The 15,154-nt window shown below is 38.4% G+C and overlaps 2 protein-coding genes across 2 annotated transcripts; both read left to right on the top strand.

Moving 5' to 3' along the window:
- Window positions 1-2,653: 2,653 nt before the first annotated feature.
- Window positions 2,654-11,668, top strand: pwp1 (PWP1 homolog, endonuclein). Its single transcript, XM_038739057.1, has 15 exons — window positions 2,654-2,870; window positions 3,586-3,644; window positions 4,092-4,273; window positions 4,409-4,494; window positions 4,705-4,801; window positions 5,014-5,124; window positions 6,132-6,262; window positions 6,443-6,513; window positions 6,734-6,830; window positions 6,928-6,989; window positions 7,085-7,196; window positions 7,964-8,054; window positions 10,430-10,551; window positions 10,693-10,798; window positions 11,001-11,668. The coding sequence occupies exons 1-15, from the start codon at window positions 2,805-2,807 to the stop codon at window positions 11,096-11,098; spliced, it is 1,491 nt and encodes a 496-aa protein (XP_038594985.1). The 5' UTR covers window positions 2,654-2,804; the 3' UTR covers window positions 11,099-11,668.
- A 228-nt stretch (window positions 11,669-11,896) lies between these two features.
- On the top strand, window positions 11,897-14,106 carry mrpl42 (mitochondrial ribosomal protein L42). Its single transcript, XM_038739066.1, has 5 exons — window positions 11,897-12,049; window positions 12,520-12,583; window positions 13,168-13,252; window positions 13,604-13,767; window positions 13,978-14,106. Exons 1-5 carry the CDS (start codon window positions 11,971-11,973, stop codon window positions 14,021-14,023), a joined length of 438 nt encoding a protein of 145 aa, XP_038594994.1. The 5' UTR covers window positions 11,897-11,970; the 3' UTR covers window positions 14,024-14,106.
- The last annotated feature ends 1,048 nt before the right edge of the window (window positions 14,107-15,154 follow it).

The raw sequence follows: 15,154 nt of genomic DNA on the forward strand, positions 1-15,154 counted from the left end.
GTATCATAAACTGTACCCTGGTGACACTTCCCCAATCAACATAACAAGATGGTATGAAATAAAATTAATACATTTCTCTCTTTTCTCTGTAACTCATGAATAACATTATGGAGGAAGAGGAGAACAAAGATACACTCTCAGTGCAAGGACAACTCTATTAGGATGCAGAAAGCTTAATCCATCTGTGTATCTGAATATTTCCATCCTGACTTGAACATGGTTTAATCCTGAATACTTTCTTATCTGACACACAATAATAAAACCTCCACAGACCAAGACAGACTACAATCAGGTTGACCCTGAATATCTCTTCAAATTTGCCAACTATTACGTCTCCTGTTTGTAAAACATCTTCGCCAAATGAAACCTAGCCCCTCCTGCGTGAAATGATATTAGGTCATGATGTTAGAATCTCCATTACTTGCCAGAAACATTCTGCCAGGATGCAAAAAAAACATTCCAGAAAATATAAAAACAAAGCACATGCCTACATGAAGAAGAGCCTACAAGGTCTTCAGAACATTGGGCTGGAATAGCTTGAGTGCCATCACAGGCTATAAAGTTAAAAATAGTAAAGGGTGATTGAAAGGGACCTGAAAAAAGCCAACAAGCTAAACTGGTTATTCGGTAGGTTCAACAAGATGACTGCTGTCTGCCCTTTTTACAAAACTTTACACCTCTTTACTTTTATTTTAGTATTTTATGTACCAGTATTTAACATTGCTATGTATGTAAATACATTAAAGATGCATTTCAGAAATTTTGAATATCGTGTTTTCTGTAATTTAACTCAAAAAGTGAAACTTTAATATATTCTAGATTCATTACACAAAAAGTGAAATATTTCAGGCCCTTTTTTTGTTTTAATATTGATGATGATAGATTACAGCTCATGGAAATCAAAATTTCATATTTCAAAATACTGGAATAAAGAATGTCTAATACAGAAATGTCGACCTGAGAAGAGCCTTTAATCTCAGCCTGGTTCAGTACACAAAACCACAATCATGGGAAGTGGAGTGGGAAGGTTAAAGAGTGGTAGGAAAAGGTGCACAAGCAACAGGGATGACCGCAGCCTTGACAGGGTTGTCAAGCAAAGCTAGCCTCTTCAAGAACTTGGGGAAGCTTCACAATAATAATAATAATAAACTTTATTTGTAGAGCACTTTTCAAAAACAAGTTACAAAGTGCTTTAACAAGTGTAAAGACAATAATACCCAAAAGACAATAATACAAAAACAATACAAGATAAAAGCAAGAAAACATTGAAAAGACTAAAATACACATTTAAGATAAATAAAATAAGTAAAATATAATAAAATAAAAGGTATAAAATAAAGTCAAATAAGATCGGGAAAGGCTCTCCTATAAAAGTATGTTTTAAGAAGGGACTTAAAAGAGTTCACTGACTCAGCCGACCTGATTTCCTCGCGCAGGCTGTTCCAGAGCCTCGGGGGCCTGACAGCAAACTCTCTGTCCCCTTTAGTTTTCAGTCGACACTCTGGAACAGACAACAGACCTCTGCCCGAGGATCTCAAGGTACGTGCTGGTGTGTATGGGACTAAAAGTTCAGAAATATAACAAGATGAGAGGCCATGAAGTGCTTTAAATGTGATCAATAAAATTTTAAAGTCAATTCTAAAACATACTGGGAGCCAGTGTAGTGAAGCTAAAATAGGGGTGATGTGGTCATATGTGGTCAAGGAGTGGACTGAGACTGGAGTCAGTGCATCAAGAGTCACTACGCACAGACATGTCCAGGAAATTAGCTACAAGTGTCACTCTACTAGTGTCAAACCACTCCTGAACCAGAGACAACAAAAATGAACTTTTCCATGATATTCTAATTTTCTGAGATCCACCTGTAGACTATACACAGTATACCCTACAAAGCGTAAAATAGTCAGTTCACTATGTACTGTGTAGACTATATCCAGCATCTTGGAGACATAAAATTCCTTTAGGATGAATAAAGTTACATCTTATTAGACTAATGGTGCATATTAAAGTAATAAAAGCAGGGCCTCTTTTAATACCACTTTCTTCCAAATGTTTTTTTCTTTTCTGGTGAAACAAAGTAAAAGACCGACCAAGATGATAGACAGGATGTTATGTAGCTGGGCCAGTGTTAAAACCAGCGGTGGGAAAAATAATAAATAATAGCGCTGTTTTGTTTTTGTGTTTTTTATCATATACATCTCTGTTACTACTGCTGGAACTAAAGACCTGTCGATCTGACAAATAGCTCCCAACTGTTCTCTCATCTTTACTGTTTAAAGTCTTACTCACTAAAAAAACTATCTCCAAAGAGTACAAAATTCATCTGTGTTTAATTTAATTTTGCTCAGTAGAACCCGCTTGGTCATGTGGGAAAACTGCTGTCCAGTTTTGGTAAATTATTTTGTAATTTCTTAAGAGGCAAAAAAAACATTTTACATTTACAATTCCTTTACATAAACCGCCTTGACAAGGTGCTCTAATGTTGTAGCTGCTTAGTGTTGTACTTTTACAGGTAGGGCCGACCAGCTAATGGAATTAAAACATTACATAACATTAATCTTCAAAAAAAATATCTAAATCAGTACCTTAATACTTTCCGTACCTAACACTCTGAGCTTACTGTATGTGTGGCTCATTTTTGATCAGGCACTCTATGGACGCAAAATAGATGCGACACAGGACCCATTTTAACTCACGTGTAGGCCCACTGTGTGTACATGACTAAAGTGAAGCGGTTTGTAAAACCAATACACGTTTGTAGATTTAAATATATTTGATCGATAAACCGTACTTTTTCCTGCAGAATGAGTTGCCAGATTACTTGTGTCGGGTGGGTGGCGAGAGGCCTTGCCAAGGAAACCCCGGACAAAGTAAGTAACATGTCGGGCTAGCTAACGTTAGCCGATCGGCGGCTAATGTGTCAACATGGCAGGTACACCGTGCTTCTATACTGATTTAAAATGACCGAAGTTCTCTGGCTTTTGGTTGTAATTTACACTTCTAGGTGGCTTTACAGATAACGTTTCACTTCAGACTGTCAACACAAAAACTGTCGTAATAATAACGTATAGTAGTCGTGTTAGATTACTGATCGTGTTAGTAAAACTGTTAGTTAACTTACAACTGATGTAGCTAAATGTCAGGTTTTTAAATACTTTTTTGAAGAGCTTAGCATTAGGATAATTGTCTATTTTCATATAGCCTTATTGTAAGTACTCTAAATTAATAGGGACTAGGGAGTCAGGAACGGTTTGATTAAAGACATATGCTAAATTGCTCAATTTATGGACTAACTAGGTGGCTTTTAAATCCTACTGTCAATCTCTTTCATGCTAGTGCTTTGTTAAAATCAGCTGCACTGGAAAGGTCAAGAGTTAATTCTAAAAACAGTTCACCTTAATGGTACCACCCGCAGGTTAGCCTTTCCTAAAACAATGAAGTCACATTTGTCTTTTACTTAATTTATCTAATACTTAAGTGTGTTTTTGTGCATTTAGATATTTGACCAAAATTGCCAAGAAAAAAGACCTAAAATTCACTGAGTTGATCAGCTTGTTTCAGCTGCTTCTTTTTATTCCATTTCAGGTTGAGTTGAGCCAAGAGGAGCTTCAGCGCATCATTGCAGAAGCAAAGCAGGAGCTGGGGTATGTTGGAATTGAGCACATGTTGCTGCCTCTGTTTTATCTCTTGGCATTGTTAAAGGTTCAAATGCCACAGGTGGGGCTGAACAATTAATCGAAATCACAATCTGGCCTACTGCAATTTTCAAATCGCAGGATGTACAATAGTTGTTAAAGGCGAAATGTGTCAAAATACAATTTTTTAAAATGAAATGTTGTCGTGCTGCAGAGATTTCCTGGCCCTACAAATCATATTCTACAGCCTTAAGAAAACATATTGCTTGGTACAGATCCTTGCAAAATACAATATCAGTCAAAATCGCAATTAAATATTTTTTCAAAATTGTTCAGCCCTAGTTTTATGTGAGCATTGCCAGTCAGTGGAAATATTCCTGATATACCCTGAACAGCCAAATAGCTGAAGTCATGTTTCTTTGTTTTTTTTGTTTTTGATCTACTCTGCTGAATCAGGGACCTAGCAGCTGAGGAGGAAGAAGAAGAGGAGGAGGATGAAGGGATTTCTTGTGAGCAGACTCCCAACAGTAATACAGAGGCCGTTGCTGCAGTTCCAAAGGATGAGAATGAAGAAGAAAAGGAGGAAGACGACGAGCTGGCAGAGTACGGCTTGGATAAATATGATGAAGAGGATATAGGTGAGGGCTGGGGGTGTTTATGTACAGCTTGTGTATTCTTTGGTGTGCAGACTAAGTCATTTTTGTTGTGCCTGTTTAAACGTAGCTGAGAGTGTTGCTCAGACTGTGTCTGCTGTTTGTCTGTCTTCAATTTAGTGACCACTAGTCTTGGTGACAGTCTGGCCGGGCTGACAGTGTTCAGCTCTAATGAGGAGGATCCTTATATCACCCTCAAAGACACTGTGAGTGACCTCAATGGTTTCATGCATACAGATTCAGTATAGTCCCATTTCAAGTAGCACCTAAAGCCTGACACCGCCTAGGAACGTATAGCTGTGAAAATTCAGAAAAAGTATAAATTTGTATTGTAATCCAACCTGTGGGAAAAAACATAGATGAAGACATTTTATCTCTCATCTTAGGTTTACTTTTAGATTTGTTCTTTCCTCTAGGACCAGTACGAGCGGGAAGACTTCCAAATCAAGCCCAGTGACAACCTCATCCTAACAGGCCGGGCAGAGAAAGATTGCTGCAATCTGGAGGTCCATGGTAAATATATTCATATGTGACATGACGAGATGACACTGATATTCTGAAGACACAGGAAAATATCTCCCTTTGTTTGGATACTGTTGTAATAAAAATGTAAGCTAAATGCCCAACATATCTTAATGTAATTCAAGGAAATTCAGATCTATTGACTTTGACTCCCCTCCTCTAACATTTCTCACCTATCTTTAAATATATCTCTTGCTTTACAGTTTATAACTCTGAGGAGGACTCTCTGTATGTTCATCATGATATTTTGCTGCCAGCTTACCCACTGTGTGTGGAGTGGCTAAACTTCGACCCCAGCCCCGGAGAAGGGCAAGGTAAGAAAATTCAGTTTTATTGAAATTTGTGCCTAGCTCTGACAAACCTCTACAAATTCCCAGGCGCCCGTTCGAGTCCATACCTCAGCAGCCCAAGTCCAGCCCAGCACACACAAAAAATGATCTTTAAAGAGGTGGTATTATGCTAATTTTCAGGTTCAAAATCCTATTTAGGTGTTGTACCAGAACAGGTTTACATGGTTTCATTGTCAAAAAACACCATATTTTTTTCATACTGCACATTTCCGCACCTCCTCTTTTCACCCTGTGTTGAAGGCTTTGTTTTAGCTATGGAGTGATACATCTTGTCTCTAAATGATCTTTGTTGGGAGTTGCACATGCGTAGTTCCTAGTTAAGGACTATTAGCCAATCAGAAGCAGAGAAGGGTGGGCCAGTGAGGTAAACAGCTTCGGTTTAGCTGTATATGTTGCCAACCAGTTTGGCAACATAGACTGGAGCAAGAGTTTCAGAGTGGTGAGTTATTAATGTGTAACAAATGTATCTTTCATCCATAAAGTTTTAACTGAGCTCCGTCTCTACATCACAGTAACAACTTTATGTCCGTTGACTTCCTGGAGGTTAGCTAGTGTTTGGAAAGGAGAGGAGAGGTGTGTGCTGCAGCTCACTGTTTTTCCTCCGGTGTTTTCCCTTTCATCCCTGTGACATCACAGGGATGAAGGGGAAGCGGCTGGACTACAAACGAGCTGTTTCAAGCAGTTCACAGCAGTGCTTTCTGTGGGAGATGGGCTGGACTTTGGGCTTTTTCTCTTTGCAAACCTATTACATGCACAAAAAAGGAATATAACTCAATAAAGGAGAGGGAAAAAGCCAAAAAGCATAATAACACCTCTTTAAAACATAAGAGATTGCCGCTCATTTCCAAACCAGGCCTCGAGGCGTGTTGACTTCTGTGATTCCACATTGCAGTTAAGCCTGACTTTCACTTTACAGTAGCTTTATCCTGTACTTACCTGACCCTGCTCTGCTCTGGGTATCTTTACTACAGTTAACTATGCCGCTGTGGGCAACATGACTCCTCAGATAGATGTGTGGGACCTGGATGTGGTGGACTGTTTAGAGCCAGCTTTCTCCTTGGGGAGCAAAAAAGCTTCCAAGAAGAAAAAAAAGAGCAAGAAGGTACAACTCTGTTCCTACACGGTCTTATACAAGCATCTGTATGGTGAGAGTGAGGGTTTGTTTACCTGATAACTGATTGCACCAGTGATAGTCGTGTTTATCCTGCTTCCCTGCATTATTATGTATTGCTTTGTTAGATATCATTAACACAATAACCCTGCCTGTTCTTGTTGATGGCAGGGGGCAGCAGCAGAGCCCGTTGACGGACACACGGACGCAGTGCTGGATTTATCCTGGAACAAACTGGTCAGGTCAGTATTCTGAGGCGCTGGTCCATTCACTGATAAAATTTCAATATAGTACTAGAAAAGGGTAATCAGATGTACATAGTTATATAGAATTTTCAAAATAAATCTGTTGTTCTGAGATTTTATACATGTTATGTTTATTTACAGTTGCTGTGTATGTGTACACTTGCGCAACTTCAATTCATTCTTCTACTGTAAAACAAATCCACCATCTCTTGCTTAGAAATGTGTTGGCCAGCGGATCAGCGGATGACACCGTTATCTTGTGGGATCTTACTCAAGGCAAACCAGCCACAACTCTGCGCAAGCAGACCGATAAGGTATTTAATGAGGGGGAAAAAAGAATTGTGTATATTTGGTATTACATCCTCAGAGTTTGCAGGCTTTGGTTTATAGAAAACTGTTTTTGTCCTTCAGGTTCAGACGTTATCATTCCACCCGTTTGAGGCACAGACTCTGATATCAGGATCATATGACAAGTAAGTGTAATCTAATATTGCTACTGGATTATAGAATGAAGTGAAAGGAGTTATACATTCACAGTGAGCTGAAAGCTAACATTTTCTCTCTTCAGGACAACCGTTCTGTATGACTGCCGCAGCCCAGACAACAGCTACCGGACCTGGAGGTTTAGTGGTCAAGTGGAGCGTCTGGCCTGGAACCACTTTTCACCATGCAACTTCCTGGTAGGTGCTCAAATTCTTCTGCTCCTCTTTAATGGAAATAATCGATGGACAAGATTTGCAGGAAGCAGTGATTAGTAGTCTTACAGTCTGGACTGGATAAGAATACTGTTCTCAGTTTTTTCTGTCAACTCCATATTGCTTTTTTAATATTGCAGGGATGTCTGACATGTTTACTGGGTATATTTATTTTCATAACGCTTGAATGAGATTCCACTGAGACACAGAGTCTCTCAACAAGTGACTGTTAAAAATACAAAACAATGGTGATGCCTTCAACCAGGCTGTCTCTAAACCCAAATCAGGGGCAGAATTGGCAATGTCCCTCTAATCTCTGTCTTAATATGATGATATGTCAGTAACCTCATCTTTATTATGCTACCTCCCAGTCTTGCAGTGATGAGTCAGTCTGTGGCTGATGTCCCTTAAGAACTTGAACAACATGATGACTTACGCAATCATTAGTGGTTTAGGCAAGTAAACAAGCATATTTGTCTCAGAGTGACACTTCCACTTTTGTCAGCAGCAAATGATCATTTCTTTGGACCACAGCAGAGATCCAGTGCTCAGACTTCAGATGCTAAAGCACAACCACACTGAAAGGCCTCCCACTGTTCAAATTCCTTTTAAAACTTGTGGTAAATAATAATTAGAAATAAATCTGGTGTGTTTTGCTAGATGATCACTGCACAGTAAACGTTGTTTATTCCTCTTCTGCTACTTCTTTCACAAGCTCGGTGGGTTACCTCAGGGTTCTGGTTGTGTTTCAGGCCAGCACAGAGGATGGATTTGTCTACTGTCTGGACGCACGCTCGGATAAACCCGTTTTCACACTGAGGGCTCACGATCAGGAAGTGTCAGGTAGGCGGAAGTGTGCCTAAAAGTGTTTGCTTTGTTCTAAATTTCCATTATTGGTACAGTATGTTTATCATTTCAACAGGCACAAATGATTTGTCACTTGTCTCCTCTGTGTGATGAGTCACGTAGGCAGTGATGACAGCATGGGTTTACAGGGTTTTTCCTGGCTCAAAATGAGGCGGAGGTGGTACCATCCTGATCATGTGCACACATGTGCGTGAGCCTTAAACTGGCTCAGACAAACACTTTTTACAAGCAACATACTTTAAGAGTTCTATATATGATTGAAGGAAACGATTATCATGTTAAAGGACATTTTATTAAAAAATAAAGACACCCTGTTTAACATGAAATCAAATGCAGCAGAAAAGCTAATGTGTAAATTTACACAGCTAACAATCAGAAGGTTGATTAAAATCAATCAGCTTTTGTAATCATTTATAGTTCAGGCTCCTCTTGCAGTATAGCTGATGTGAATTCTTGGATATTAAATGTTCATCTGGTTTTCTGTAGTGGTCCCATGCTAAGCTCTGCTTGAGACTGAGAACATGACCAACACATACTGAATATCTTGTAAAACAATTGGATTTTGCTGGCAAAATATTATTTACACAAATGCAGATCTCCCACTGTTTTGAAAGCATTTAAAAATGAATAAAAGACCATGTATTTCAAGTAACCCCCTCTCATACTTTTACAAGACAGCCCATCACTTTTTCTTTGATATTTTGTTTATTTTAATTCCTAATTTGAAGTATTTGCTTTTCTCAGTATATGTGACAGTCAAGTTCTTAGACCTAGGTATATAATGAACGAATATCATGTTCTACAGGTTTGAACTTTTGTATTCTATAAAGTGGGGGGAAAAGGTGATTGTCCTTCCATTTCAGCAGTATAAACAAATGCACACTGGCTTTGTAGAACAGGGCCATGTTTCAGAAAGCAGGTTTAACAAACTTTAGAGTTCAACCCTGAGCTCTGAGTTGATTGAGCCTGAGATGTGAAATTTGTGGTTCCAGAAAGCTGATCAGAATTAGTTCAGTCAACTGTGAGTATGTTGTGCCTGATGGAAGCGCATGCGTGGAGATTAAAAAAAGAAAGGAAAAAAAAAAAGCCATCATCAATGGAGCTCCGATACTACGATTCACCATGGCAACGCGTAAATAAAGGCAGAGCAATTTAATCCAATTTAATTGGGTGGAGCTAGAAATATGAATGCTTGCCAAGGCGGACCATGATAGGGTATTTATGTTGTAACGCAGGAAGGAATCAACATGTTAACAATGTTGCATTTTATACAGCGTTGCTCATTCATAATTTACCACACTGAAATTTCCCTAATGAATGATAAAGTGCTGGAATTCTCTATAGCCCATTACATTTATTTTAAATAGGCTATATTTATTCAGCTGTAACCCAACGGAACAAAATGCAGGTGGCAAAAACTGAAGATGAAAATATTAAATCGAACAGATCAGATAGAGTTTAGGCTCATGGACCTGTGATTGTGAAGTCACAGTCTGACCCAGTAGGTGGGCCTTTAAATTTTTTGTTTGCAGTGGAAAATGTGTCTATAGGTTCAAACTGACTGTAAAGGTTAAGTTATCTATTTTACATTAATAAAATCTTGCTCATTTCGTATTTAATGAAATTATGTCAAAACACGTTCCATCAGCAGCTAATAATGAGAAACTCACTTTTAAACTACATTATTTTGTTTCAGCTGCAACACAGTCATCCTCATTCAAATATATTCACATCATCTCCAACATGATAACTACATAGGGATGCTACTATAGGGATGTTCCAATCAGTGCGACTACAATATGAAAGATTAGCCTATAGATTTTATTCTGTGCTGAGGATAAATCCACAATGTCTGGAGATAACTCTTTCCAGGCATCGATGACAGATTGATCATAAAAGCGGTCACGTTCAAGATCATGTTTGGGTAAAAAAACTAATCGCTTATCTAACGGGGATTTTGTTGTTTCTAAAGACGTAAATGCGTTCAGATATGTGCTTTGCAGGAGGGGAGGAGTCAGAGAGAAACTCAGCGTTGAACCTAACCTCCTCCCGAGGAGTTTAGGTTCACAGCGCTGGGTGCATGTTGGTATGGCTGCTTATGGAAGGTTGTAAGATGTGTCTTTAGGTGTTTTAACTCTGTGAAGGGTGAACCTTCTCTCACACAGTGCATAGTGGGATCCCATGAATGAACGTAAAAAAAAAAAAAAAAAGGATAAATTGTTGGTGAAATCTTGAATCCACCACCAAAATTTTGATGGACAACTAACCTCCCTGCCATTGTGCCATAAATGTTTTGGTTATAGGTCTACTTCTTGGTGGAGTTCACATCTCAACTTCTCTCATTTCTGCAGGTTTGGACCTTAGCAGCCAGATTAAAGGGTGCCTGGTCACCTCGTCAGCTGACAAACATGTTAAGATTTGGGACATTTTGGGCAACAAACCCAACCTGGTGCACTCACGGGATATGAAAATGGTAAGAACTCACATGTACAGTATATTAGAGGTCAGATTCTTTCACCCCTGTCAGTGAAGTCTGCTGTAGTACATTGCCGTGTAAAACATGTTTGTGGATGTTAACGGAACTGTAACAGCTTACTTTGTAACCTCCCAACAGGGTGTGCTGTTCTGTGCTTCATGCTGCCCCGACATGCCCTTCGTCTATGCCTTTGGGGGACAGAAGGATGGCTTGCGGGTTTGGGATATAAGTGATGTTGCAGCAGGTATAGTTTACATCAAAGTGTTTCTTTCTTTCCTTTGTTTTTTATATCACAATAATTTGTCACTTTATTCTTAAAAACATGTTTATTCCAATTTAACAATTTAACTTTTAATCTGTCAAATGTATTTCATGTTCATTGTTATTAATGAAGTCGGCTGTTAAATAAATAAAGCTCTCATGTTACCGTGATTGTTTGCTTTTAGTGGCTGAGGTGTTTGGCGGTCGGGAGCGCCTGGTGGTGAACACAGGATCACAGGCATCCAGCACAGCAGCCACAGATGAGATGGAAGTCTCCCGGTGACTCTACGGATGCAGCCTGTAAACATGAATAAACTGAGCATCCCTGGAAACATATCAAGCTGCTCCGCTCGTTGTGTTCCTCATAGTGCGGCGCTTAGTTTCATGGGAAAAGGATCGGTGGGGGGGTGAAGTTTTTCAGAATGCAAACTGGACTAAAAACACGTCTTTCTGATAGGATAAGAACAGTGGTTTTGCCCACTCAAAGACATGTTAAGAAAAGTCAAGAAAATGTTTCTTATATTCGTGTAAGTGAATATTTCCAGGGATTTATTTTTGCTTTTTAGGGGGGAGCTGCGATTCAAATATTTGAATGACTCTTTGAATTGTTTATATCACTTTATGGTCTCTTATCGTTTGCCTTTATTAATTTCATTTGTTTTATTTCATTTACAAATGTAATATAATATGCTCCTAAGGCTGTTTTCATGTGGTCATTTAAATTGTGATATTGCATACCTGGGTTTCCATGGTAAGATGAAATCTTAGATGCGAGTACACAGGCTTCTTTTGAGTACTGAGGAAATAATAGACTTTTAATTCTGTATATTCAATAAATAATACAGTTTATAAATGTGTAATCCTTCTGTTGTTGGAAATCTGAAGCCCTCAAATGGATGGTTGACAAGGTACATGAATAAGAAATGGACATAACTCTTAAATGTGTTTAAAATAAGATAAGACTGTTTATTGAAGTGTATAGTTTATTCACCAGTTGTTGAGAAATAATTTTAGAAATTTTAGCATTAAAAAAGGGCTGCGTTTTCTTTTTTGTGAGTAGTATTTTCTGGATGTTTGAAAAGTGGAACAAAAGTGAGTCTGAGTGCTAAGACGGAACCATTACACCGATACACACCAGACAATAACCAATTGAGCATGGCGTCGGGTCAATTGTGCAAGCTACACAGCCTGTTAACGCGACTTTGTAACTGTGCCACACTACGACGTGCACAAAGTAAGTTCTGTCTTACATTTAACAAGGCGTCTTTTGGAGGACGTGCTAGTTTACCGGTTATAAGCGTTTAACGTAACGATAGGGGAGGAAAAGCTAACGGGGCTAACCTTGACAGTGTGTTTGGTAGGTAAACACTTGAATTAGGCTAGCGTTAACTGCGTTTCCACTGTCCAGATCAAATATCTGTTGAATAAAAAGAGTTTAGAATATTCGTATTTATAGTAATGACGAGTGTATCTTATTTAATTAATGGTCAACCATTCACGTTGACTTGTTAGCAGGTAGCAAACTCGAATCCATTTGAACTGTCTTAAGACCAAATAAATAACATGAATTGTGGTCTGTAACGTTAATGGATTTATGGTTTAAAATGTGGTGTATAATCTCCAGCCAAGAAGCTAAAATATGTCCATTTGTCCTGTTAATTGCATAATATCTATGTGTCTCACCTGTTTGGTTTCGTGTTGCAGCATGTTTGGTGCCAGTGCGACACAAGGCCGCTATCAGTGGTCCTTCACTGGATGGCCCTAACTGGTATGTTAAGAGGGTGAATTCAGAATAAAATAAGAAAAACTGCACCCGTATTTAGCTGTGGCACTAAGCTGCATTTAAACCCTGATATATACATTTTAATGAATAAATAGTACATTTTCACTTTTAATTATTAACCACATTTCACTGAATGAGAGGCAAACACTGAGAAAGTAGTAGTTATGGAAGCATTTTAAGATTGATGCTAGACAGATTGCATATTGTGCAGAAGGGGCTGCAACAAATGTTCCAGGAGAAGGTTCTCTGATTTATAGGTCACCTTTGGCTGTGCTTTGTAAATGTAACTGTGGGGACACATTGGCAGTTTTGTAGAAGTTAGCTGTGTAGGTCTACTTGGTCTGTGGGTTTAAAACCTGCTAATGACTACATTAATTGTGAACCAAATAAATGCAGAACAAACAAAGACTTATTAATTACATACAGTACATGGTATAGCCCGCGGCTGCAGCACTTTGCTCACTACTGCTGTTTAATCCAGTCTGCTTTCTTCAAATGTGTTAATTATTAATTTGTCATAAAGATATGATTGTGATCCAGACAATAACCTTCTAATGTCTTGGATTTAGTAATGTGGAAATCGGCGTGACTTCAGATGGGAAAACCATAGTGTGCTACCATCCCACTGTCGACATTCCCTATGAGTTTACCCAGGTAAGAGAGTGCCTTCTTATGAATATCAATATGTCAGTTGTCTAACAGAATATGTATAAGATGATCCTTTCGATTAGGACTCTTTACACCAGAAAGATAAATCAGAGGTCCTTTTAACTCATCACAAGCATTTTTCAAAGTAGACTTTTGGCGCAGGGGGAAGCATCATACTGTAGAACTGCAAACAAATGTGAAGTACTGCAATCATGACTGCATATTGCTGTCACAGATGTACTTCAGTTAGAAATTTATCACTAATCAGTACAGAAACACTGTTGCAGGATTGTGGGAAATTAACATAGGATATAACATGTAAGAGGGAACCTTGCTCATGACAGTAAATCTTTGCAGCCCATAGAACGGCCAGATCCCCTGACCAACACGATTGAGACCCATGACCAGGTTTTAAAGGCCCACCTCAGCAAGGAGGTGTTGAAGGACAAAAAGGGGCCCACTATAGAGGAGCTGAGCAAGATGTTTTTCACCACAAAACACCGGTGGTATCCAGTAGGACAGTAAGTACATTAGTAACAGAGCTTGATCGGTCACTCTGATAAGGAATCTTGTCCTTTTTTCTTTTTTTTTTATTCTTGCCCTGCACCATTAACGTATGTACCTGTAGTGTATATACAGCCATTGTGAAGCAGATTTGAGAGCTAAAAGAAAATGTCAGCCCATAAAGAATATTAATTACACTTAATTTCCTTCTGTTTCACTTTTTGCAGGTACCACATGAGACGCAGGAAGAAGGATCCCCCAAAGGACAGATAGATAAAGGCAAAAGTTAGAAAACTGCAAACGATGTTTGGTAGTCTTATTGTCCCAATAATGTATAATAAACTGTTAAATGTTAAGTTGGTTGTCATGGGTTTTTGAATAAGTGCTGCTACAATGGAACAATTATATGGCTTTGGAATCATCATACTTCACAGGGCTTCACATATTCTACTAGAGTTTGCAGAGCTTTATAATGTGTTCGTATACAATTTGATTATGTTACTGTTACAGTCAGCGGTTTACAGAGGATTTAATTGATTAAGATATTTGCTGCCAAATGTTTTTTTATATTCTTAATGTTCATGCAGCAGAAATTAAACGTGCATCAAAGAGCAATGGACCAGTAATAAATGTTACCCTTCAGTACAGCTGAAATGCAACATTAATAATTGGGTATTAAGTGGGTAAGGTCCGGCACACCACAACTAGACAGGTAAAAAAATATATATATATATATATATCTCCGAATGAACAAACTGTGCCAAAAGCTGGTGTTTCAAACAATGTGTTTGACTAATGTGCCTTCAAGATTTACAATGTTAAAAAGTGGCACAACAGAAGTGATCTGTGGTTGCCAAATATATGATTTAATTCACAAACACTGTTGCTAGTCACAAGATGCCCTTCTTTGTGCATTTCTCAAGTTCTCTGTCAATCATCTACGAAGAAAAAAGCCTTAGCTTTGCCATGTTTTGTAATAACAGACATACAGAAACATATACCTGTAGTCTGTATAAAGTATACAGTGAAAAATACCTATGTTGGCTTTAATCGCATACATCAAGAGATGGACCCCAACAAGACCAAAACGACTACATTAAACGATAGTCCTATCAAAGATCTATTCTTTTTTTGTGGGCAGCACAGACAGACCATATACTGTAACCACACTTGCATCTGCTTAAAAAAAATTTTCTCAACCACAGGCTGTGGTCTCGCCAAAGATTTTTCAAGTCAACCTGTAGAAATCATACCAGTACCATTAAAAAATAGCATATTGTTATCACTAGCCAGAATGCAAGACTTAATTATTATTATTTTTGCAGCTGAGTGATTCATCATTTTGATGTAGACCATTTTTTATTAATCAAAAGCTTTAATGTTTTGTTTATATAAAATAAAAAT

The sequence above is a fragment of the Micropterus salmoides genome, unplaced genomic scaffold (assembly GCF_014851395.1).
Source record: "Micropterus salmoides isolate LMB-PRFRI ecotype aquatic unplaced genomic scaffold, ASM1485139v1 Ms_hic_scaffold_23, whole genome shotgun sequence".
Classification (NCBI taxonomy): domain Eukaryota; kingdom Metazoa; phylum Chordata; class Actinopteri; order Centrarchiformes; family Centrarchidae; genus Micropterus; species Micropterus salmoides.